Below are 27,614 nucleotides of genomic sequence, written 5' to 3'. Positions count from 1 at the left end.
ATTTTGACTAAATTTCTAAGTTTAGATTATAAAATCCCAACAAGTGTTAACATTAAGTATGCGTAGTAGGTGAATACAAATGAAAAGGTACAACCAGACAGACTAGAAGTAAAATTAAAACCTAAAACAAAAACATAAAACTGGAATAAAACCTCATTCATTATGACAATAGAGCAAAACGACAACCTGGACCAAACCTCTAACTTATATTTAATACCCCATATTTAGGGGAAGCTGGACTTTTCTAAAACAGTTTACTGTACTATATTACATTATAACATTACATAATTTGAGAATAATAATCTGTACCCATGACATTACTGAGTGCAGAAGAGTGAAAGAGGCTTTATTTTGTTCCTCAGCAGAGAATTAGCTGCATGTCTTGAGTGAGACAGCCCTGACTGATGAAGAATAAATGATTTACAAGTTTTAAATGAAGGATTTTCTTATTATTATCATTAATTTAAAGCTTTTCCGATTAAATGCTGAAACTGAATACATTAATCAGGTGCTTGAATGCATTGCAGGCTAAAGAAAAGTTTTTCTCTGAGTGGCCTGGAACTTTGAAAAACAAGTTTGTCATGTAACATATCTGTTTCTGAGCACCTTCAGCTTCACCTCAGTTATAATAAGGAAGTAACAGAATCAAGCTCAGATTGATGCTTCTTGTTAGATTAGAGAGATTGCTCCATTTTAGTATTAAAGATTACTAACAATTGTTAATAAGCAATTTAACTTTTTCAGATCTTTAACTTTATCTATTATATCATTTCTAAATAGAAAGAAGATTTTAAAATCTTGTTTTTTGTTGTACATGTTTCTTTATAATAAATATGTTCGGAGTCATAAAACACAGGATGATGGATTAAATACGTAAGCAGCTTTATCACATTGTTCAATGTGAGCCTGAGGATTAGATTCTGGTAGATGGATAACAAAATAAACTCTGGACCCTCGACGCTACTTACAAGAGTGTTATTATACGATAATAACACAGACATGATGGATGTAACATGGGTTGCCGCTTGCAGAGAAGCCTGATAAAACTGCAGACTGACAAACAGTGCAGTAGTGGTGTTATATAGAAAACCACATGAGAGGTTTTTCATCTCCAGCAAAATAAGACATTGGTGAACAGAGTTGTTTACTCTGAAATAATGTTTTTGTTTGAAAAAAAAAAACCCAGCAGGTTTCAGACGCCTGCAGTCTTTTTTTTAGGAACTTACACTTTTCATTTCACAGTCATAGCCACGTACACGTGGAGGTGTGTGTGTGTGTGTGTGTGTGTGCTTGTTTAGCTGTCCTATGTATGACAATTTGTGGCATATTTACCAACTGTGTGAAGACTGATGGGCCTTATGGAGACCAAAGCCTGATCCTACACTGTTAGACTTTTTATTGTAATTTTACAGTAACTTACTGGCAACACTGTTGCCAGTAAGTTACTGTAGAATGGTAATTACAGTAACTTACTGGCAACAGTGTTGCCAGTAAGTTGCCAGCAAGGTACTGTAATTACCATTCTACAGTACCTTACTGGCAACAGTGTTGCCAGTAAGGTACTGTAATCACCATTCTACAGTAACTTACTGGCGACTTACTGGCAACAGTGTTGCCAGTAAGTTGCCAGCAAGGTACTGTAATTACCATTCTACAGTACCTTACTGGCAACAGTGTTGCCAGTAAGGTACTGTAATCACCATTCTACAGTAACTTACTGGCGACTTACTGGCAACAGTGTTGCCAGTAAGTTACTGTAATCACCATTCTACAGTAACTTACTGGCAACTTACTGGCAACAGTGTTGCCTGTAAGTTACTGTAATTGACATTCTACAGTACCTTACTGGCAACAGTGTTGCCAGTAGGTTACTGTAATTACCATTCCACAGTACCTTTACTGTTATGATATTTCACAGTTAATTTTTACTGTGAGTGTGCTTTGCAGTTATAACTGCTTTACTGTAAATGTAGTTTATAGCATAAAACTGTAAATGTATTTTATAGTAAAGCTGGTCTACTGTAAACTTGTTTCACAACATAATGTCAGTTTTACTGTAAATTAAAGTTTACATTTTTTAATACAAGAATATTTTACCATAAACCGAAAAGTTTCACAAAAGAAATTTTAGTCCAAGTACTGTGAATAAAAACAGGTATTTATTTTCAGCAGATTTGTTGAAATAAAATCCATTTATATATTCGCAATGTCATAAAGAACAATGTCACAATACAATATAATGTGCTATAAAACAACAAAACCATAGAACACACTACAGGTCATGTCAATATTTTTTATGGCACATGTATGTAGCAACATGAACATGTGCATCAAGTACCAGCCATAAACTATTAAAGACTGACTTTAAAAAAATATATAGAATATACTTCATTTAAAAAACCAGCAGAGGCTGCATTGTCAGAAAACAGTTAACAGTAGCTTAAATGTGCTCTGTTACACAATACATCACAAAAACAGTGCAAGTGCGATAATGTACTATATGGTAGGCATTCATATCAATAAATATTGTTATATCAGATGCATTTCCTACATCAGAAGAACTTTTATTCCATTTGTCAAACAAAATCAGTGGGATCCATCTTGTGGAAGCTGAACTGTAAAGAATAAGACAGACGATGTGGGAGGTCATGAGATGGTCAGGAAGTTATCTACATTTTCAAATCGACAGGAAGGCTGACAAATTAAGCTGACTGACAATGTCCAAATGCATAAAATCATTGGCATAAAGCAGCATTAAGTTGATAATTTGTTTAAAAAAAAATCTATTACAGTGAAGTGATAATAGAAGCTGCATAAAGAATGAGCAGGACTGGCTTCACTTCAGGTTTTTGGATTGTTTATGGCAAAAGCAGTCAGTCAGTCTTCACTAATTCAAACGATTGCGTACTGTATTGAGACCCTGCAAATGTCCCCAAGGAGACGATGAAATACAACATGTCATAACAATCTTTTTAGTCATTTTGTTGGTGCTGACGGATTACTGCAAAGGTGTGCCTAATAAACTGAAAACTGCATAGTATAAAAAAACATCTCACTTAAACGACTACACACTTATACATTTCTGTGATTTAGTAAGAGATGCAGCGACATCCACTTTTTACCACGGACACAGAAAAGATGCAGGCTACTCTAAAGGGCTATTGTGTAGGAATCACATGCCATTTATAAATAATCATTAAAATCATATTAAAAAGCCTAAAGTAAAGTCAGAACATGCAAGATAGGAGGAAAAGACAATAAAATAATAAACATTTGGTAAAATGCTTACCTAGTTGGAAGTCCTCCATTCAAATTCAGCGAGTCATTTGAGGAAGGTGTTGATCCGGGAGTTGACACTGACTACTTTCCTCTTGACAAGACTTCCCGTCTTGCAGCTTGTACTGACTTTGGCTGTGCATTTGGTACCAACATCTGGATTGATCCTCACAAAAAATCTTTTAACAGAAATAAAATATATTAATTGTATTTTTTAAAATGAAGACATACAATACAGCAATCAGCTATGGTTCTTCATCATCAGTCAAAATTAAATTTAATTCATAAATGGTTTGGTGTAGAGTACTTACTGTTGTATCATCTCCAGCGTGGTGGATGCTGACTCCTGATACTCCAGATTGAAGTCATAATATGACCCAAAAAAGACAGCAAGGACACTGGCAAAGTCATGTAGTTGCTCAGGTTCGAAAAATACCTTCTCCTCCATACTGACCATCCACCGGGTTGCAGACATCAAGCTATTTCCTAAAATAGACAAACCCTTGTCAGGCTAACGCTAGTGAGTAAAAGTACAGACTACCATAACTATTACATACATTGCTACAAAAAAATTATAGTGATAGAAAATATTCCTCTTACCAAGCATGATTACCCTTGGTGTTGTAGGTAAGGTCATTTCCATCTCAACAGACATCTTGGTGGAAGATACCTTTGAAACATAAAAGGAAAACTCTTAAATATGAATTACTGGTAGTAATTTATATTTAAAGGGCCAGTTCACCCAGATTACAACAGGTTTTTGAGAACCTCACCCCGGAGACTAGACTAGACTTTACCCCTACATCCTGCTACCACTCTGAAACAGCGGATGTGAATGACAGTTTGTGAGGCTAAATGAATTTTTAAAGCATTACATTCCACAAATACAGTATCTGAATGGCTAAGTACAATATGGGTTAACAAAATGTTTGTAATTTGGGTGAATTGATCCCTTTAACAAATTAATTGAACAATTCTGATTTAAGATGTGTGTTTTAAGTTAAGAGTCGATATAAAATTACATCAACCAAGATGAAGATTGAGTCCTCTTTTTCTTCTAAATGTTTTATTTTTCTCTGACGGAAGTAGGACATTGCTCTATTCCACAAGCTGAAACCGATAATTAGCTGTGTGTTGATGTTTCTTCACATGAGTACAAAATTCTCTAAATTCTGAAGTACAAATGCTGCAGAATTTACACCTGTACATAGTTGCACCTGTTAGTACTGACTTAACTTTAAATTTGCAAGAGCATGGTTTAAACAGGTGAACAGTCCTTATATGGAACCAGGGTTGAAATTAACTTTTTGTCCACCTGCCACTGTGACTGAACCAACTCAAAAAATAACAGAAACCACTTGAATGTTTTCCACCTTTGTCCTCATTTACAGACTCTTATACACTATGTTGGAGATGTAATGGTACTTTAGCAGGCTAACTAGCTGTAGCAAGCTCAAAGTTATAGATTAGGTTAGCTGCTCCTCTACATTTCCAGATTATTTTGTGGCTTCAAATATGTTTGAAGAGCTGTCTTTTTACCTGTTGTCTTGTCTTTTCAAGAGTTGAAACTATGTTAGCACTCAGCAGGACAAAACTGCACAGCCACTTGGAGGGAAAAAGCTTGGGAGTTAAAAAAGTCATCTGACAAAAGAAAAAAAGAACAACGTTAGAATTCATCCTTGTTGACCTAGCTAATCTGCACTCTTAACATTTGCAAGGTCATGGTTTAAACAAATGAACAGTTATTAGATATATTTTTTTAAAAAGGGGGGAGGGGGGATCAATTATCAGTTAACGTTATATTGTTCGACAAATGATGTAACAACAATGCTAACAGACACTCAGCACTGAGCTTATCTCAACCCAAAGCTAGTCGCTCGAGGAAGATTTAGCGGCAAAAGCCAAGCTAAAACCTTCGGTAAAATTAGCACCTTTGCTATCGTTAATTCCGACCCAGCTCATAAAATAACACTATCATATTTTTCTATCTTTCACCTCATGCTAAGTGATAGCATTATAGCATGATGCTATAAGTTACGTTAGCTCCATCTAAAATATACATTGGCTTCAAACAGTTTTCTAAGTGTTTTTTTTTTACCTGTCTTGCGAAGAGCTGAAGCAGTGTGAGCCCACAGCGACAGAGCTGCACTTGCACTTGGACGGAAAAAGCTTCGGAGTTTAAAACAAGCGTCATCAGAAAAAGCGTTGGGCGAAGCCACCCTTGATGACGTAGCTAGATAAACTGCATATTAATGTTAGCTAGGATGTGAAAAAAACAAAAGTACATGCTCTCTTTCTGCCTTAAAATATGTTAACCACTAAAGGAGTAAAAATACAGAATCAGGGAACCACGATGAAACATCTATGATGACCGTTGGAAATCAAATAGAATTCTTACATGGCCAGCGCAAAGACATTATAAGTGCAGTATCACTACTGCAATGTGTAAACAGTAAATTACAACTTCAAAACATACAGTAAGTTACTGTAATGCTATGTACTATACCCATAATGCAATGCAAATTACAGTAACTAATTGTAAAGATGTTTTATGTTAGTTTACTGGGCATTTTGCGGTATTTAGCTGTAAAAAATACAGTAAAGGCTAACAGTGCAAGATATTATAAATACAGTACCACTACTGCAATGTGTAAACAGTAAATTACTGCAACTTCAAAACATACAGTAAGTTACTGTAATACTATGTCCTTTACCCATAATGCAATGCAAATTACAGTAACTAATTGTAAAGATGTTTTATGTTAGTTTTACTGGGCATTTTGCGGTATTTAGCTGTAGAAAATACAGCAAAGGCTAACAGTGTAATGTGGTAGACCCCATTGTCTCAAGGTTAGCCTATAGAAATGAATGAAAAACAAATGGATGTCAATGCAAAGTCATTGTGAAGATATTGTGACTGTGTGTGTCTGGAAACTGAATGCATCTAAATGGAAAGCTGTTGTAAAATCTGCCTCCTTGGAAATGTGAGATTAGACCAGAAACCGCTGATTTGAATGATCTACATTTATTTCACAACTGGTTTTACGCCATATTAGTGATTTACAAGCCTCCTCATGTGGACATTAAATTCATTTTCCAATTCATAGTGACTGAAAAAACGATTTGTTAACGAAGTAACATTGTTCTCATTTTACCTGCAGAAATAATATGAAAGGCCAAAATTACACGTGATACTACAGCTTATCTCTGTTTATTGGAGTTTTCTGAAGTTTTATATAATAGATGCCAGAAAACCATTTGAATTATTCTGAGAATGAATCAACATATGAGTCTTTTCCTTATTCTGAAATAGAATATTTTAGTAAATGGTTTAAATTATAGATTAAAAAACTTTGCCAAACTATGTTTTAAATAGCTCAGATGAATAGTTAGAATAGAGAAAGTATCCACACATATATAAGGGATTTAATGTCTATTGGGGAAAAGTTGATTTCTTTCCTAATAGTTTCAATGGAAAAATCTAAAATTAGCTCTAATAATTTGTCATATCAGGATAACTATGAACTCACCTACAAATGGGAGTTTCAGATGTTATTCTGTTTTTCTATAGATGATGAAAAGTGCATTCTTGAATAGTTTTATGTTGAAATGCAAGATTTATTTTTTACAAATTGAATTATTTATGAACAAAATGCAGCAGTCAGGTGTCACAAGCTGTGCTTTAAAGATAAATAAGCTTGGTAAATAATGTAGGATTCTCCAGTCCAGGTCAAATGAGGCTAATTGGTGACCTGAGGTAATATAGCTGACAAAAATAAAGGCACAAACTGTGGCGCTTCCCATTACAGCTCCACCAGTATGTTGTTATTCTGGTAATAAAATCCAGATTAGGTAGATGGTTTGTGTGAAAATGTTTAAAGAGCTGATTTTTTTAAAAATAGTGAAGAATTTTTTGTTCAGTAAAATGGATAGTTTTCTGCTGTGAGCTGAAATGGAAACGTGTCTCTGATTGATTCCTCTGCCCTCTTTTCTCTGCAGGCTTTTCCTTGCATCTCCACTGGAATCTACGGTCAGTATCTGTTTCCTCCTCAGACGGCAGCGACGCATCGACGTTCATCTGTGTGAACACGTTTCGTTACTGTCTCTGTTGTCGCCGTTTACCCAGAGTGCCGAGCCTCTCGTCTCCTCTAACCCCGAGGTGGTTTACAGATTAACGCCTGGGATTATAGCCAGCAGATTATGATAGATTAGTTCTGAGATTGTGTCAGAGTGACTGTAATCCCTTTCACGCTGGCAGAAGAGGGAGTTTGGGATAGTGCTTAAACACAGCCTGGGGTTGACACCTTTCTGCCGCGGCTGGAATATAAACAGGTCCTGATTAATTTGGTTTTTAATTCGTCTCTTCTTCTCCGCTGCACCTGTTTCACTTCACCACTTCATCTTTTTCCTGATTAGACTTCTGAGCTGTTTGAAAAGGTAGAGCTGCAGGGGTTAGAGCTCCCCCTACAGGAACCTACGGCTACGAAGAACACATGAGGAACATGTTAGCTAAGCGGTAAACCAGAGCAGAAAATTCAAAAATGTTTTCTGTTCAGTTTTTAAAGATGATAACAGAGCTCGTCTACACAGATTGTATTTATTTCACTATCCCACCAAACAGATGACTGTAGTATCACCATATTATTCTCTTAGCACTCTTAGCTTCATAATTTATCTCAAATGATCTCCGATCCGACACCCACCAGCAGCCATGGAAAAAGGGAGGAAGCTTTAATAATGTCACCTGGCAACATGAAAAACTCAGAGATGTTGTTGGTGGATTCAGGGGAAAACCGTGGCATTGTTATGTATTTATACAAATGATGATTAATATGCCTTTATTAAGAGAGATCTGACCACAACGCATATCTGTCACAATATATGTGATTAGAAGCAAAAGGTAAGAAGGTGACTGTCCAAGTGGACATTTCTATCCGTCTGCATGTCTAAAACGATTCTAAGACAAGAGCAGCATGAAGGAGAACAGTGATGGACAATTTCCACATCCAGTAATAAAATGTCTTCTCTGCTACAGGTTAGCTTCATTCATAAAAGGCAAATAAATCACTCTAATCTATGAAAACACAAAAAATAAGTTGCAGAATTCAAGTGCATCTCCACCTGGAATGAAAAATTAGAGTTATTGCTTAAAAAAATAAATCTAATAAAGTCTTTCAATGAGTCATAATGATGTCTAATTAATACCTGGAGTACACCAGTTCAGTTTCATACTCTGCAACAGTTTTGATTTTCGGCGTTGTTTGCCATTTGATAATGTCAAGAACTTCTTCAGGACTTAATTACAGCTTAAGTTGTGCTACAATATCGGCCGTACGCTCAGCTCTAAAAGTCTGCAGCACATGGACTTTTGTTATTCACATTCACATTTTTATGGATGCTGAATATCAGAGTTTTTACAGTTTTTTATTTTAAATTATATTAAAAACAAAGCTAACTATAGTTTAGAGCGTTGGTTTGTCGTGTCACAGAAAGTTTTTGTGTCAGTGAAAACATGAAGAACACAACCAAGGAAGGCTTTGGTTTTAGCCCTGGTACATGTTTGGTGGACAAAAGATGCATATAGAGGAGAGCAGGAAGGAAAAATAACTGAAAGATAGACTGTAGCACAGCTACATCTTACAGAAACTTAGAAAGCAGCTGTTTTAGAACCTGTTTCTGAACCATTTGACTGAGTTCGTATTAGAAGTTATTAGGACTGTTTCTCCAGTCAGTCATGCTAATAAGTCCAAGGTGAGAAAAGGTCAAATTAATTCATCCTGCTCTTGACTCAAGAAGTATTTGACTTTCATATAATCAGATTGAATAAACTCCCCACATGGAAACTTCTTCACCTGTCAGATAATTTAAAAATTATGATAAATACTGGCAGCTTTTCTGTCGTCAGACACCCACAAACGAACAGGAGCTGAAAGGGAAAGTCGATCAACAACAAATATAACTTTAGATAAATTCTCTGCCTTTTAAAACCATAATAAAAATCTGACCTTTACTCCTCTGGAGCATCCATGTTTGAAAAGTTTTTCTTTTAAATAGAAATCTGTTTTCACATTTTTCTTTTTGAAGAAGAGACTTGTTAAAAAAAAAAAAATATTCACCAGGATGAAAAACAGTTTGTGCAGCTAAAATCTGAAAGCAAACCAAAGGAAAGTGTAGTGATGAAACATCAGGATGAAATACGTTACAGGCCTAAAAGTGCTCAAGTTTCCAGCTTGATGCTCATCACTCTTTGATCAATCAAACAGCAGCAGTGAAACAGAGCAGGACTCTATGTTTTCACTATGGTAGTGGATAAAAAGTGGATAATTTTCATGCTAATTGATTACTAAAATAGTCGTTTTGCAGCATTGCAACTAATTAAACTCTAATTCTGATTCAGTTCCCACAGATGGAGTAAAACTATGTTTTTAGTCATATTAAATGTGTTTGTTTGGCCAGAAAATGAACATTTTGAAGCTTTTTTTTAACTGGTGAAAGGTCTCAGCTGCTGAATATTTGTGGCAGTCCTGCTCCGTCTGTCTCCTCTCAACCAACAAGTGTGTTGTGTCTGCATCTCCCCGGATTAGGCGAGGCGAGGTGAGACGAAGTGAGGAAACGGAGCACAGAGTCTCAGAGTAGTGGAGAGAAAAACATACCTGTCTCCAGAAAAAAAAAAAAACACAACATCAGCCAAGTGCAACGACACAGATCTGTTTCTGCACCTGTTCTCGCACATTTTTGATATTGTGTGTGTTTGCGCAGGATATCCACCCGAACAGGCGGTGCACGAGGCGCTAGCAGCCGTGAGGGAGTTTCTTGATGCGCATCATGACAAGGTGGGTATATATGCACGTGTGTGAGAGTGTGTGTGCCTGCATGATTGGCAATTTTTCCCTGCCATTTCCTCCAGGTATTATTTCTTTCACAGCTGTTGTTTTTTGTTTTCTTGTAAGTGTGAGAGGGTACATCGAAAAAACACACAGCGACACGCGCGCACACACAGCCTTTCAGTTAAACGCACACGCCTAAGTTGTGGCTCTCATGCTCATGGCCAAGTCTACGTTTTAATTGGCTCCTTGCGGGACCAGGCCCGACTTGCACAGAAAACACACACACACACATATGCACACCCATCTTCCCCCTGGAGAAAAAACAAGCAGAGAAAAGACAAAATGATGGAATAGATGACTAGAGGGGGTGCGATCGGAGACAATCGGAAACTTTCCGGTCGGTCGTTTCTGAATCCTCCACCTGTCAGGTCTGAAGCCCCTCCCCCTTACAGTCACTGGTGTCAGGGGTTATTATTAGCTCTCTCATCTCCAGAGGCTCTGTCGCAATACCAGCGCACCGATGCCGTCAGCCTGTGCGAGCAAAACAAATCAAACATGTACATCATGCAACTGAGCCCAAAAGAGCCTCACATGTTTGGCTGTAAAACCAGAAGACCAACTCAACAGGCCACTTTTTTTTTTATTCCGCCCACAAGTTCCTCTGCTGTGGGTTTTTAAAGTAAATAATTAAAGAAATGACTTCATTTGCATATATTTGAAGCTTTGAGTGTGCACAAGAGGAAAATGAGGGATTCTTCTTTAATTAAGCCCCCCTCTGTTTTAGATGTTTTACATGGAGTTTTGTTGGGCCTGGTTTGGCTTGCACTGCTGTTGTGCGGTAAATGAATTAGAAAATTACAGACACAGTGAGACACAAAATGGACTCAAGACACGAGGCGATGAGCCAACACCCCACATCAAACGCAATAAATTTATTTATGAAACGGCAGCAAAATCATTTTAAGAGAGTAAGACTCATGAGTTTTGTAGTCGTTTTATGATCCAAATTAGTTTCAGGCGGTCAGAAAGGTTGAGCTGAAGTTTTCATTTTGCTGCTGCACCGAGGCAAACATTTTTCCTCTCAAAGCCTCACCTCCTGAAGCCAGGGTTTCATTCTCAAAGTGGGTTGGTTCTCAATAATTAGTGTAGAAATAAACTCAAACTTACCCAAAACTTTATGCAGGAACATCTGATGATAATCTAAAGTAAACAACCAAAGTCCAGGATTTATGTAGCTGGTTAGTGGTGTTGAGATCTTCACACTAAATAAAATAAAATAAACATCCAAACCTCCTTCTATCTTTCCATCTCTCCTTTATTCGACAATCCATCCAATGTTATTGATTAGGATTGTTTAATTCTAATATTAATATGTATTTAGCATCAATCAGATTATTAGTTTCAACTGAGGATTAAAGGGTAAAAACACCAACATAGTCATTGTGATCAAGGTTTATGTTTATTTTCTCCTTAAGCGAGACAAAAAAAAACCCCCTGAGCTTCACTAATTCTGCTGAGCAACAACTACTCAAGAGAAAAAGATCATTTTAGGAATAATGAATTGCTTGTTTAAATCTATTCTGTTCTCTAATTATCTAACAGATAATGTAAGGGGGAAATAAGAAGTAAAAAGGTTTCAAAATCAGAACTGGATTTAATGTTTTGGCTTCCAGCTACGGACGCGTTTTCTGGATTTCTAGAGCGATAGTTGAACTGTTGACATGAGGAAACACTGACAGAAAACCTGTAGTGTTTTTACTCAATAGTTTTATACTGTGAGTGTTTCATACCATCTCATGCCAGAACCACGGAGACAAGACAGAAGAAGACGTCTTATGTCATATTCAGTCAATTTGAAACATTCATTTATCTCAGTTACTCAATTAACTAAGTGATTAATTACACGCCCACTGATGTTGTCAAGCCTTCATATCTATCAGTTTATGTAATTGTCTCTTTATAGTCAATAAAAACACAGTATTTAAAATTAGAATATTGCACCATAAGAATATAAACATTTTGATACAGCGTAATGTAAAGACCGTTTAACTCCTGAAGGTTGTTATTTTCAACAAGTGTTGAATATTTTGATTTGTTAAGAACCCACCAGCTTTCTGGTTTAGTGCTCATCATAACACAAAAGGTGGTCAAGGTTCAGCTTTTCCTGGTTGGTGTTTCCACGGAGGGGGAATGAACTTAGTGTGCGACACGTCCACCAGACTTTCATACAGTAACCAGCTAAATGCTTCCCTCCTCACTTCCAAGCTGCTCTTGGCTGGAAGGCTGTGCTGACTGCTAATTGAATGTTGATGTTTTCACTTTGGGAAGAAAGTATTCACAAGTTTTGCGCCGTGTTTCCATTAGAGATGAGCAGTCACGAGGGAGTCGTTACATTTCGTTGATGTTATTGTTAACAGCAGCATCTGCAGGCTGTCTGCTGTGGCGTTCTCAAAATTAGTTCCCCACTTTTTTACTGTTTCCTGCTGCGAGCAGAAGCACCTTAATGTTCAGGTTAGATTTTTAAACCTCAACCCGAGGGGCGTAGTTACCACACATTTGCATACCTTCCCTTAGACTCTATGCAAATCTTTGGTGAGTGATGGTAATTGTGTAGCAGGTCTGAAGTGAAACCCAAAGGCTGTGGGCGAGCCAGCTGCTGAGAGGGATCCGTCTCTGCGAGCAGCAGGACTTAAACTTCCTCACCTGGGAGGAAACAGGCAGAAACAGCCCGGCTATAAATTGGGATGAGATGCTGGAAACAGACAAAGTATAACTCCTCTACAAATATTAAGGTGGTAATAATGTAATCAGAGTGAGAGCAGCTCCGGGCCCTGCAAGGAGCTGCAGTAACTTTAATCACCGGTTTGAATCTGAATATCTGCATTATATCGTGCAAAAATCTAAAGTTATACTTTGCACCAATCATTCAGAATGCATGACCATATTACATCAAAAAACTGTTTTCCATTGACTAAGGTTCTTTACACAGAGTAAGTGATAAATCAAAAATACTCCAATAAAAGTCAAGATATCCTGTTCAACTAGAAATAGAAACAGGGAGAAACAAATGAGCCTCAGGCAGGAAAATGATCAACGGTCAGAGCTGCTGCAATTGGCAAAGTTTATTCTACGTGCTTCACATCTTGTCTTCAATTATCCTAGTTTACAGTTGACTCCAACCTACCTGAGGTTCAGTTTTCGCTGATTCACCTATTCACAAGTTTTTCTGTGGAGCAAAATGCATCATGGGAAGCCAAAATGCTTCAGCTGTGCCCTGTGTCGTTTCAGACAATAAAGCTTAGAACAGGCTCTTTACTTAAATAAAGAGTTTTTCTTACAAGTAGCTTATCATGAAGATCCCAAACACTTCTCTAATTGAATTTATAAAAAATAATCAAACTTATAAATTAGTAATGTTTGTATGTAAAGGCTGTTTCTCATGGCGCTGGTAGCTGGAAACCTGCCATACATTTGATGATCAGCTAATTTTGGAGCAGAATTATCTCCTGTTTCTTCTAAGACACGACTTTCAGACGCCGCTCTTTGAGTTAAAGCCCTGATAACTTTAGTTCCCCACCTGGTCATTTTCTTATGTTGTAAACAGACAACATGCATGCTGGCCAAATACAAGGATGGACAGAAAATGGAGAGAAAATGAGTGAGGAAACCAAAGTTCAAAGATAAACTTAAAGCGTTAGCATTATATATTTTCCAGACACACAGTTCCAGTTTATAGCACGATCAAGTAACTATGTTACCTTCAGTTGTTATAGAAATACTGTATATATCAAACATACCTTAATAGAAATTTGACTTTGCAATTTGAGGCCTTGAAATTGAGCTTCTGTCTCTTTAAGAAGATACTGCTGTTTCTAACTCTGCTTTCAGCACCTCATTGCAACAATGCTCCTACATTATGCCGTTTAGAACCTCACAGTTCCAGCAGGTGCACTAATATCTGCTGCTGCTAGTCTGAAGGAACTGTGTGAGAAGGCATGGAGGAGGAGCAGAACCTTGGCTTGGAGGAGAAGCTTTGTGAAAATAGGTGATGCTTTGTGAGCAGAGCTAAGACAGTAAATGTAATACAACCATTCGGGAGGCATTTACTCACCCCAAAATGGCTGCCACAGGATATTCAAGGATGTCTCGAACATATATGAAATAATAAAATAACACTCCTGGTATATTTTTGATGAGGGAATAACATTGTAACATAATAGAAAGCTCATAAAAGTAGATTTTATATAATGTTCCCCTTTAAAAAGGCCTTTAGACAGAACTATTGGTAGAACCACTTAAGGAGATCAAAAGAAACTCTGTCTCCTTGGAAACAAAGAATAAAGGGCAGGTTTGCAACTTTTTAACAGTAATGTAAAAGCTGATAATACATATGCAAGCCTGAAGTAACTTATTACAACTGGAATAAAAAGCATGAAGCATAAAATAACCAGGAGAGCAGAGCTGAAATTCACCTGAAAGCTGTATTGTTGCTTTGTGTCGTTTTCACGGTTTAACACTGATGGAAAAGCACTAAAATGCAGCTTTTCTTCTCTATTCACTCTCTCACAATGGGAGTACCATTAAAGATTTCCTCCAACTCGTTTTTGTCTCAAACATTTGTGCTCCTCCTCTGTGTGCAGCCCCTGCTCTCTGTCCTCAGCATGCAGCGTAATAACCGTCTGGTCACGGCGGCTTCATAATGGAAAGATAATGGTGGAGTAATGGACTGATGCATTAGCTGCATTCTCACACATACTGTTCCCACCTGCAACTGATGACTTCACATTTACTGCATATGCTTGTTATAAAGGTCATTTATGAGTGCTAATGTGTGTGCCTTGTGTGCTAATGTGTGTGTGGCGTGTGCTTGTGTGTGTCAGCTGGACAGAGTCATCTTCTGCGTGTTCCTGCCGACGGATAAGGAGCTGTACCTGCAGAACCTCCCGCTCTACTTCCCTCCCGGTGAGCCGTCTGCCCCAGAAAACACAAACACACACTTTTTAGAGCACCGACAGCTCAGCTCTGTCAAATTTAACTACTTTCACTCTCACACACACAGAGAGAGAGTGGTGGGAAGACACACTTAATCATCCACTGTGCGCTGTTTGCACTTCCAGCACGTTCACACAAGCAGGAGGCCAGTAAACACTGACTGAGTAAATGTTTCCTGTTTAGATCAATTTAATTACATTAAATAAACATACACTTTTCTCCACATGTGCACACAGTTCATAGTGTCTTAAAGCACACACATCAGCTCAGTCAGATGTGACAGTCATAACCAGTACAGAAAAAGTCTTGACCAAAGAAAACAGACTTAAAACTCTTCCTGCTATTCTGAGCCATTTCCTTTCATTCATTTCACCTCATCAGGCTGATTATTGAAACATTGATGTGTCTTGGTGAGCTAAATGTAAACATTGATGTTGGTTTTCACATAAATGACTTCAGAGGCTGTAAACAAGACAGCCGTAGCAGCTCTTTGCCTTTATTCAGCTGCAGCAAAGTTGATGGGCGCAGGCAGAGTCATTAGAGTGAGTGCAGCGATCTGTATGAAGGTGACGCCCAGCAGTAACAAGCAGAAAATCATCCATGCATTCGCTTTGTTTGTTTGTTGTTGGATTGTTGAGTTTGACCTTCATAAGTCCCTGATGCAATCTGAGAGAGTGATGCACCCTGTGTAAACATATCAAACACCTGATATGAGGGAAGGCTGCACAGTAACCAGATGAGAAAACACCAAATCGGTTTCAGCCCTGAGCTGGTTCTGGTTCTCCACAGTCAGGAAGCTACTAAGCAGCTGCATCACTCAAAACGTTTCCTCTGATAAATGTTGGATCTCAACTCTGCTGTAATCTGAGTTTCTGCAAAACATCCAATGAGATGATTTCTGTCTCCAAACAAACGTCCTCATATTCACTCTCTCGCATACGAATGGGGCTTTTAAGCGACAATCAATGGTTGTTTACGCTAGCACTACTTTAAACTGTATTTATAACTGAGCTGCAGATATGGGCATCATAAACTGTTGCAAACAGGATTTAGACGGTGATATTAAAGGTCATACACTGGAACCTCTGAATCCAAATTTAATTTGCTCCAACAAGCAGTTTGTATCTCCAAAATGTGGTTTTGAAAGCTTGTTTTGGCTTTGAAAACAAAGAAAATCAAAATTATTGTCTCAACAATCCACCCACATCCTACCAAAAATATGCCCAGCTCATAAAATGCTTGTCGTTCACAGCATAATAGTCATTACTGTTACATTATGACATTACTGGAAGCATTGTGTGGTGAAATAAGGATGAAACAGTAAACAGTAAAAACAATTAACACAGTTTGTCTGATGCCCCCACATAACAGATATGATGGAGACGTTGGAGGGGAATCTCTGTATTTTAAAGAATTATAAAGATTATTCTGTATTTTTGGAGGGACAAACACATAATATTGTAGGATGTTCTTCATCCTACAACATTCAGCCCAAAAACCCAACACATCAACTTCAGACGTCGCTATGGCAACCCAGTGTTACTATCTCTGCCCGTCCTCTTAAAAACAAAGCAGCTCATTTGGGAATGCTGCGTGTTAAAACACTTTTCTAACATTGCACACATTGTTTTGATAGCCATAAACATTTCCGTATCTGAAATGGGTAAATATGTAATAAATAAAAAAAGGTGAGGATAAAGTAGTTGAGAACACAGCTGATGGTTCTTGAAGTGAGAATGTCGATACTTGAATTTCAATTTATAAAATAAATATTCACGCGCTGATTTATCAAGTGGTGATGTAAAGAGAAACGAGAGAATTTAACAATAAGTTGATTCAACCTTTCTATGTCAACATATAAGCTTCATTCAGCATTTCTGTAGGATTTACCAACACCCAGCAAGAAATAAATCATTCAATAAATGCAATGTAACATTTCAATTTAGATCAAACGTCTTGTTTTGCTGCTTTTCCATATTTAGTGTCTTTATTAGATTTTTTTCCTGCCTTTCTCCACTGCAGCCTGATCCGTTCCTACAGATTGTAGCGAAGGTAACCAGCATGCTGTGTGCCAGCTAGTTTAAAAGTGCTTCAGTTGTTTTAGGAAGACGGGCTGTGTGTGAAACCTTTTCTAACAATACTTTAATTCTGGATCAATTCTTCTTCAGAGTCTAAGAAATGAAAGATTGATCTGTGTTGTTAAATTGAGTTTAGTAACTGCGTAAATTTGATGGGATTTCATGTTGGCTCGTGCTGTTACATGATGACTTCTCCCATTTGTTTTGATTACATTTGTGATTTATAGAGTTATGCTGCTAAACGGTGCGTCTGCTAAGCATGATCGCTCATTCACTCAATTATTCAAATTAAGCGTCAGTATTACAACTGCAGTCTTAACCCCTAATGCCCCGCTTTTACCACCTACATAAATCAAACTCCACCTTCGTCCTCCTAAGCATTTTGTGAGCAAAATTTCAACATAATTGAGCCTTCTGATTTTATTTCTTATTATAGAGTTCAATGTATCAGAAGAAACCCATTCAGAGAGGCTCCCAGGAGAGCCACAGCAACAATCGGCTGCAGCGCTTCCTGTTAGCAACGTTCTGACTTCCTTATTTGTCTGGGTTGAAGAGCAGGGAGACAAAACTGAGGCATTATTTTAACATTCAGTGAAAATATCCAAGCTACATTTAGCAAAAACCCATGAGAAAATATTTTTTACTCTTAACTTTTTGTCACAAAATCAGTTTAACGTTGATGGGTAAACTTTTGCATTCGGTGGTTGTGTAAGTGACAGAATAAGATTGAGTTATTTCATTATTTTTTTTACTTTAGTGCTTAGATTAGATTCATTTTAATATTGTGCATCGATTTCCATTTCATATAAAATGCTTTAAGTTTTTTCAAGTAGTTAAGCTTCAGCTGCTGAGGGACGATAACTTTAAATATAATGAATGTTTTACCTGAAATTAGACATATAATTGTTTGAGCTGTGGGGGTTTTTTTGTTGTTGTTGTTTTCACTCTTTATCATATTTATTCTGGAACTAATTTTACATATGAAACCTTTTAATTATATCTTATAAAAGAAAAGGCAACTAAAAGATTAAAAATTTGATTGTATTCTTGCTTTTTTGAACATAGGGATGTAAATAAAACAACAGAGCAAATATCATATGAATGCAGTAATATCAGATTGTGTGAAGAAACCTCTATAATGAAAGTATTTTTAATTTTTGGAAAGTTTAGGCTATTCAAATCCAAATATCATTTCAATGCACTTCACAAAAGTAAAAGATCCATTTTGTCGACACAACAAAACTTCAGCTGCTTTGATTTGAGTCAATAGTTCTCTCCAAAATTGGGTTCAAACCTCCTAAACTAAAGTTTAGTAGTCATTTCCTGACTAATGGCAGTCCACACACTCACCCGCCTTACCTAAATGGCATGTTTTGCTGTCTTTCCCATTTTGAAGAATTTCCTTAAGGTATAATTTTCTCATATGAAGCAAAACAAAAAGTCGTGTTGGTAATTATTTGACTCTCGACACTGAAAACGTGAATTTTATTTTTAAAAACTACGTCAATAACATTTATTCTACAGGAATCCAAATGTTAAAAACACTTATTTTCTATGGTGGGATTTTTCTTTTTAACCTCCGCTGGATGTGAAAAATGTGAAAAGTAAATTATTTTAAATTTTCAATATGTGATTTACTTATTGAGGGAGTAAAAGGATTAAAAGCTTTAACTATTTCCCTAATGAACCCAGACTGGAGGTTCATTTTGAAGGAGCATTTCTTCACTAGTTCTGCTTTTGCTGAGCCAGTGACTGACATTTAGGTTGACTGTAGATACATATAAACCTACAGTGAGATGCAGCTTTATACAGTTTACTTTCCTAGTGTTGGTTTGACTCCATTTTGCCTTCAGAAGAGCGAATTCTTCAGTCAGCATCATGCATTTGGTGCAGATCCATATTCCTCCACATCCCAAAAGTAATCTATTAGATCGATATCTGGTGATTAATACTCAGGAACATGGCTGTTTGATACCCGGACCAGTTTATGCTAACAGGAAATGACATCACAATCTCAGCAGCTCTTTGCTGCAAGTAAACTTAAACATTTTCTCCCATCTTCTGGAGCTGCTTTTAAAAATAGATGCAAATTAAGCAAAATAAAAAAGTTAATTTAAACCACAGCAGACAAACTTTACTCACTCAATCCAAGTCATTCAATTTGAAATTAAAAGAAGATTTAAGTCTCCATGTGGGAGTAAAAGTCAGACAAATGCTTCAGGCATCTGAATACATCACACTGCAAAACTCTGATCTGAATCCTGCTTGACGGATCAAGGCAACATGTGTGCTATACCATAAAAAAAAGGATTTGCATCACGCAAAGTAAAATCCCCCAACACACAAATGGTAAAATAAGAGAAAAGCCGCCTGTTTAAAAGCAACTTTTCAGATTGACGATTCATTTTGTGGACAGATCCAACCAGGGTTTTATCTCTTTATTTCTTCTCTGGCTTCAGGGAAGATCAATGGCTAAAAATAATGAGATCTGAAGCTGTGATGCACTTGGACCTGCTTTTTTTTTTTCACCAAAGATAAAAATGTAGCAGGACTAAGTGTGAGTGGTCAGGACACACTGAGGTTCTAAATTTATATACAGTCAGTCTCACATGCAGCGTGATTCTGGTTCCTTTTATCTGCTGCAAAAGGTGGAGCCTCATAAATGCAATATTTGATCCATCTACAAAACAACAGAGTGCAGATGTTTTATTCAATTTGTATCTAACCTTTTTAAATCTTTATCTTTGGCAGAGACATTATTGCTTTGATATGAGCTTTAAAGTATCAAGGGGGAGTAAGCTATAAAGTATTGAAAGAAAGATGCAGGCACAAATTGTAGAACAGCTTTATCCCTTACAGACACAAACAACAACATACAGAAAATCATTAATAAAGTCAGAATGAAACAGAAGAGCGGCTTCTTTCTGTTTAAAAAATATTCCTCCTTTTCTCCCCTTGGGTGGCTTTAAATTACAGACCATATCTTAAGAAAGTAAATAGAAAAGGGTTAATAAAACTTTTATTCAGAGTGCTGCAAGCTCTCTGCTCCATAAGGAACCTATGAGAAGCTTAAGTACCAGGAGTCAGGTGTGTAAAAGTGACAATGTTTTATACACTGAAATGCATCAGGCAGGAATGTATATAAACTTTCTTTATGTCAGGTTTATTATGTACACGAGTCTGGATCAATGAGAAACCTGTGCTGAAATCAGATGTTTCTCTCCGTCGTTAGCCTCTGAGGTGAAGATGTAGAGAAGGTTTTATTTGGCAACTAAAGAAAAAGAAAATAGTACATCAAATATGTTCAGATCAAAGGTTGTAGCAGAATAAAAATAAAAAGTCTTAATTTTGACCAGTAGCCCTGCAGAGCATTAAGTTACTGCTGGGTGCAGTTCTTTATTTGTAACCCAATAAAATTACATTTTGTGTTGTTTTTCGTTTTAACAAAGTGAGCAGTAAATTACACGTTGTAAGGTATGAAAACATTTTAAGAAGAACTTCCTTTGGGTATCTTTTATTATTTAAGATTAAAAATGTGTTAAAAATTTTAAAATTAACTTATTGGCATAATCAGTTCAATTCCATTTTAGATACTTTTAAGCTAATTTTCATATTACATATTTTTTCTGACTCTAAATCGAGACACAATAAATTATGCACACAATAAAAACTTTATTAAAAACATATTTAAACTTTTTAATCTATAATTCTCCAACCTTCAGTAACAGCTCAAGTTTCACAGCTCATTAGTTTATAAAAACAGGTCGACAGATCCTCTTGATAGTCTTTTATTTCTATATTATTCTACCAATACGTTTTTCCAGTGGTATATAAAATCATTCATGCCGCTCAATGAAAAACAAATTTCTTTATTCTTATAACTTTTTGTATCTGCTGAGCAGAGCTTTTCAAGTTTCCAGTTTTATTTCAACTATTTCTCTGTGTTTATGAGCTTCAGGTGTTTAAGGTTGGAAGGACTCCATACCATCACCCTGATCTTCAGCTCCCTCTACAGATTCTCTGTTAGATTCAAATCTTCACTGGCCATGCTGACACAAAATGCCTGAAGAAACATCTTGGTGAAACTAAAAGATACCTTTAAACCTTAGCAAGTCAGGAGTATGAATAATTTGGAGACTAGCTGCTGTCTTCATTGATCCACATGTTTGTGGATTTTTCTGTAGAAACATAACTCCAAATTATTTGTTTTCTTATATAATGTTATTCTTTCTTTCAAATTTATGAAATATTTAAAATGACTTTTTGGAGCTCTACATCATTTTAGAACATTATTCCCTCGTCAAAAACAAATCTGAAGTGTTGTTTTGATCCTTTCATGAAAGTTTGAGAAATCCTTTAGTCTCCATGGCAACCATTCACCTGAGCAAAACGCCTGAGTGAACCTAGCCCCGCCTTAGAGGATGAAGCTCCTCCTCAGAGCTGCAGTTTGAGCTCCTGCCTCACAGAGTAGACCGCCTCCACTCAGCTCCTTCAGACTAGCCAGCAGAAATTAGCAAACACCAGGTGGAACTGAGCATCAGCTGAGCTCGTTATCGCAGCTCCTTCCCCGTGAAACGCTGGCTGAATGTTATTTAAGGGTTAATAGAGGAGCCATGTTGGGGTGACTTCCTGGAGGCAATGTTTCAGAAAGAGCAGGAGTTTTTAAAGAGACAGAGGCCTACTTTTAATTTGTAAAATTGCAAAGTCAAATTTCTTTAAAGTCACATTCCATGTATATAGTATTTTTAATAAAACCTTAAGTGAACATAGTTACTTGACTGTGCTATAAAATACCAATATGTGCATGGAAAGTACATAATACTGACCCTTTAAAAGGAAGCTGAAATAACATGGATGGATGGATGGATGGATGGATGGATGGATGGATGTGTTGGTAGGTAGGTAGGTAGGTAGGTAGGTAGGTAGGTAGGTAGGTAGGTAGGTAGGTAGGTAGGTAGGTAGGTAGGTAGGTAGGTAGGTAGGTAGGTAGGTAGGTAGGTAGGTAGGTAGGTAGGTAGGTAGGTAGGTGATGTGTTAACACATAAAATCTTCTCTTTTTGGCTCCTTCGACTGTGTAGCAGAAATTGCAGGTGTGCTTCTTTAAAAAGCTTGCTGTCTTCCACTCTAATGGACATGCTGCAGGTTTTGTAGCAGCGCTGAATGGTGCTCAGCGGGTAGATGGACCAGAACCGTCTGCCAGTGTGACAGAGCGGCTGCAGGCAGGCCTCCAAGCCTCCTCCATAAACCTAATGTGTCTCCAACACCTGGCGCGCGCTGCCCACGCTGGCTGTCCGCTTGATGTACGTTCGTGCGCTTGCATGTTTTGAATCGAGAGTGACTAATCCTCGCTAACAGTGGCAAGCAGACGCTCCTAAATGCCAAAGCGCCATAAACCGCTGTGTGACCTGGGTAAAATGTCCACTTCACTTGTTTTACAGTTTCCAATATTTCTCTGCTTGCCCCCACAGAGGCCACTGTCAGGAGCAAGCTCTAAACGAGAGGATTTCTGAGACTCGGTTGCTGTGGATACGCACCGCCACATCCAGATCCCTCCTCCAGATCAAGACCTTCTCCTGCAGCAAGATTGCTTCTTTCTCTCACATGTTGATTAGTTTTTTCTGCTTCAGAGGTGTTGTGATTAAGGTGGGAAATGATGTTAACTGTTTTTATTGAAAATCTTCCTAAAGCTGCGTTAAACCTGCGATCCGCTGCCCAACCCCCCCATGAATCACGTGTCCTGTACGCGTCTGCATCTGGATTCCAATTAAATGTGTGTGTATGTGAGAAGCACAACAAAGCTTATTAAAGCAAACCTCACAGGCCGCTTGTGTGTGAAGTGATTATTTCTCTGGATGTGATACGAGTCAATGAATCAGGAGGCCACTGGGAACGCATTTCACATTAATATTTGCTTCTTCATTGTCTCATCTCGCTCTGTGCAGGAGGCTGGATGAGAGGGACAACAAATACTCAAAGAGGGTTTAGTTTATTACGAGTTACTCTTACATGTTTCAATAGATGACACCCCATCATGACGGGCGAAATCTGCATATACTTATTCACATCTATTAATTTATTTTGAATATATTTGCAAAATGTTTTAAGGGGAAAAATTGTATAAAGATGTGAAGCTGTCTGGGTGAACTGCATAAGTCATTACAACTCATCATTTTGTCCTTGAAAAGTTGTTTGCCTTCATCACCTGATGAATGTTTGACGTCTTTTAGCTCAACTGTTGTTGAACTCACCCACTTTAAATCTGAATTACTGTGTCAAGTAAAACTAAAATGCAGCACTTTAGAAACTTTTTAAGGCTTCTGTGTGTATGTCCAGATTTATATGAAAGCAACTAATCTTTTACTGAAGGAAAGAGTTTTAGGGCCTTTTAAAATAATTGACCAGCTTTGGTTTTGATGCTTGCTGTTAAATTTTGAGTTTGTAGAGGGGCTGATAAAGGACAGGAGATGGTTTGGAGAATTGGATAAAAGCATTAAAAATAAAGCAGAGCACATTTTGTTTTTCAAACACAATATATTTTGTATTTTTTCTTCCTGATGCTGACAGGTGGTCTTAAAAACAACAACAGTAATAATCTGAATTGTATGCCTTTAAAAGCCTTAACGTTTCATAAAAATCTCTTTAATTACGTTTTGTTGGGTATTAAATATGTAAACTTTGGTCACTGTTTCTTCCTGTGGCTTTTTGGACAATGTTTATTTTTTGAGAAATGCTTTTGCTGCATTATTCTTTTTTTCTGTATTGTAGTTCTGGCTGAGAAATTTAAGCATCATTACACTTTGACAAAACTACAAAGCCCAAGATCAAGGACGGTGAACTGAACATTGGAAAGCAATTTACAGTCGGACGACATTCAGTCTCTCAGCGAACGCCTGAAAATATTTCTCCCCCCAAAGCTGGCTTACACTGCTGTTTCTTTAAGGAATTAAAATCAAAACATTCTTGTCTGTTATTCACTGCAGGCTCCTTTGTAATGAAAGTATGTTTAACAAGAAGGAATTCAGTAGTTGGCTAAAACCATTTTACAATAAACCCGATGAAGCCAGAGATGCGAAACGCTGAGCTGAAAAACACCAAGTGGATAAAAGCCGATTCCACACAGATGGCAAATGCAATCCAAATCCAATGTTTTGTTTTGTTTTGTTTTTGTCACAATGACACATTCTGCTGGACGATAAATTGTTCCAGAAGTTATCGCGATAAGCGATAATATTGTTTATTGCAATAAACGATATTATTGACAAAAAAGTCTTTTTTCATACTATTTTTAAGTTAACGGTAATGACAAAATAAAAACACAAAAGCACAAAAGATCAGTAAACTTTACATCCAAATGAATATTTAACACTGGAACTGGAAGACATTTTAAATATCCAAAATAAATAAATAAAACAACAAATAAAATGAATTTTGAAATCTTTTTAAACAAAACTGTCCTTCAAAAAAGGGCTAGTTGAGACCAAAACACCAAACTGACTTTTATCACCCAGTTTTTGGTAGAAAGAGAGAAAAATAGAGATAAATGATAAATCACAATTAATACAGTTCAAAATGATAAATACTAATTTATGTCACACTGTAGAATCACATAAGTTGGTAAAGTTCTTGCTTTTTATTTGTTGGATGCACTTGAATTACTTTATCAAGCCATTTCTTTATTTCTGTGTTTACTACTAATTATGTCAGAATCCGTCCGCCATATTGGGGAGCCATGTCATCAAACTCAACAAACCAGCGACCTCACCTGACCCTTAGGTAATCTATGCAGTATTCACAACGAGAACGTGAGAAATGCCACACCCAACAATGCGAACAAAGCTGGAAGTCGCTGCTAAATCAGTCCGGGCTTCAGCTTTATTCCCACACTTCCACTGGTTGTATCCAGTGCAGATGATGTGGTGTGTGGATTTTTCTGCCTTGTCTACATTAAAATGGGTGAAACTCTGTATTCCAGACACCCTGCAGTAATTACCTTCTGGATAAATTAAATTAAAAAGTGAAACTGAAGTGAACAGTCAGCAGTCCCTGATCATTCCCTGTAACAGCCCATCCCTCCTCCTCCATTCTCCTGTCTCTGTGCTGTTTATATCCCATCCACCCTGCCTGCCTGTCAAAATGCACCATATGCACATTTATGCAAGCGCCATCAAGCCTCTCCCCACAGCACATTTGTACGACTTTTTAATTGTTGCAGAACGCGGCCGTCGCATGTCTGCCTCAACGCAGGTGTTGATTTGTGCGAGGCGAAATGAGCATTTAGCGAGCCACCGTCCCGCCCCGCGATTCTCGTCTGCCAACAACCATCTTTATTGATTCCAAGCAATCTGCCACGGTGGCACAGACACACGGGGAAGGAAGGACGAGAAGGAGGAGAGGTGGGCCTGCGGGGAGGAAAACTACAAAGAATATAAACAGGATATTGGGAGAAGGCCCCATATTTTATATAAAAGCCTCATCTGTCACAAAGGGATTGTCTTTTTCCTCTCCTGAGCTCTTTGATTCACTCCCTGTCTGGAGCTCAGAGGCCTCATCATCATCTTCATCAGCAGCAGCAGCAGCAGCAGCAGCTCTCCGTCTCACTGCTCGGCTCTACAGGATGGTGGAAAAAATAAACAGATGGAAGAGCGAGGGATAAAGAATCAGAGGAAGGATGTAGGACTTCAAACTGAGAGAGGAGGAGGGTATAGATGCAGCGCCTGCGGTCAGATGGATGGAAGGATGGAGGGGGGGAAAGAGAGGGATGGAGAGACTGATGAACTCATCTAACAGAGCTGTGGGTTTTTTAATAAGCAGCAGACTGTGAAGCCTCTCTCCAACCAGTTACTCTGAATAATGAGAGCAAGAGACACGCAGGATGAGAGGATGAAAAGACAACGAGACTCATTATCCCGCCACCAATTTTCATCACTGTCCCGTCAGTAATTCCTCTCCCTCCTCGTCCTCCGCTCCCCCTCTCCGTCTCCAGCCGTCCTCGACTCTGTTTGAGATGACAGATGAAGACCAATTAACGCTAACTGTTTTGGTAACTTGAAGGCTGATTCCCTGCCATCTTCCAGAACGTGTGCTGATAATCTCGTAGGTCCTGGAAATTACTTGCTGCCCGCGGCCCTGCTGGCTCACCTGTGTGTGTGTGTGTCTGCTCCAGTTTAACACCCCCAGGAGAAAAGCTCAAGTGGAAAAGCCTCTGAAAGTGTGCTAACAGCAGTGTAAGCTCCAGTGTTTGATGAACAGTCATTAAACCTGCTGGCTTTGATGCAGACTAACAAGTTGCCTCCCTCTCGACGTCCTTTGGCGTCTTAAAATATTTGCTGTTTTATCTGTCTCCACCAGAATAAACTTGAAAATTGTTCCTCTCCCATATATTTTGCTTTTGTCATTTTAATCTAAGCGACTCTGACTCGGAATCAGTGTCTTCCTGCTGTTTCAGGTTTTGCAGAAAAGCTCTTTGTATGCAAAACGACGTGATTTTTGCCCATTAGCAGTTTTTGCTGAATGGTTTTTATTACGACAAGCTCTCTTGATGTGTTTTCTCCCTCCTCTCATGCTGTGTCTCAGCTGCTCATTGTGTTTGTGCACGCTTGGGCAACGCAGCTAATCGGACTGTGAAGAGATAATTCATTTATATGCAGATTTTTTTGTCAGATAATTGCACAAAAAACGTCAATCGTCACACAAGGTGACACAAAACGTATCCCTGACTGTGTGTAGCAGACAAGTAAATAAGTAAAGATTTATTGGCAGAAAAGTTTCATAAATGGAAGAAGAACTTTACAGTAAATCAGTTTATCTTGATGCAATTTGTTCTTTCTGGAAGGAGCAGCTCATCAATCAGGGTTGAGAGATTTTCACACTAGTAACCGTTGATAAATAGAAATATAAGTTGACGGCTACACAAATCTTCTGTCCATGATACGAAAACGAGGGATCTTGAATCAGGCTTTTTCTCCAGTCCAATCTGATTCTTAATTTAAATTAATAAAAATCTGTTTTGGATGTGCTTGAAACCTCTTGCTTCAAAGTGCATCAAAATAACACACATTTCATCATTATTACAGTTCCAATCAGCAAAAACTCCCGATTGGCTTGAATGTCCTCTTTATTTTAGGTGTTTTAATCATTTATTTACTCTTCAGACTTAATTTATAAGCAAAGATCTTCACCTGAATCTCAAAATCAAGAGTTGATTTCACAAGTTTGAATTTCCTGAACCACACACAGAGACGTGAATCTTCAAATATACACATACACAAAATAAGGGAGGCGCAATATGTCTGCACTAACATCAGTTTCATTCATTAAAGCAAAACTATTATGTTGAGCTTCATTATTTTAAACTATAACTATAAATGCTGATATACAAAATAGCAAAAGTCAATTTAAAACTTCCAGGAATCTGTTGTGCAAATTTGTGAGAGATAAAGAC

The 27,614-nt window shown here is 37.7% G+C and overlaps 1 protein-coding gene across 2 annotated transcripts in view; it reads left to right on the top strand.

Moving 5' to 3' along the window:
• macrod1 (mono-ADP ribosylhydrolase 1) overlaps nt 1-22,996 on the top strand; it is a 184,709-nt gene extending 161,713 nt beyond the window's left edge. The window contains exons 7-11 of one of the 2 annotated variants that reach the window (XM_044126988.1): nt 7,276-7,306; nt 10,036-10,109; nt 14,984-15,065; nt 17,118-17,147; nt 22,642-22,996. In XM_044126988.1, the coding sequence (XP_043982923.1) occupies nt 7,276-7,306; nt 10,036-10,109; nt 14,984-15,065; nt 17,118-17,122 (192 nt within the window). In that variant the 3' untranslated portion in view covers nt 17,123-17,147; nt 22,642-22,996. The remainder of the gene's footprint in view (nt 1-7,275; nt 7,307-10,035; nt 10,110-14,983; nt 15,066-17,117; nt 17,148-22,641) is intronic. The other variant, XM_044126987.1, reaches the window with a different exon arrangement.
• Nucleotides 22,997-27,614: the final 4,618 nt, after the last annotated feature.

The sequence above is a fragment of the Gambusia affinis genome, linkage group LG09 (genome assembly GCF_019740435.1).
Source record: "Gambusia affinis linkage group LG09, SWU_Gaff_1.0, whole genome shotgun sequence".
Taxonomy (NCBI): domain Eukaryota; kingdom Metazoa; phylum Chordata; class Actinopteri; order Cyprinodontiformes; family Poeciliidae; genus Gambusia; species Gambusia affinis.
The sequence above is the reverse complement of the archived record's forward strand: the minus strand, read 5'-3'. Positions and strand labels throughout refer to the sequence as shown.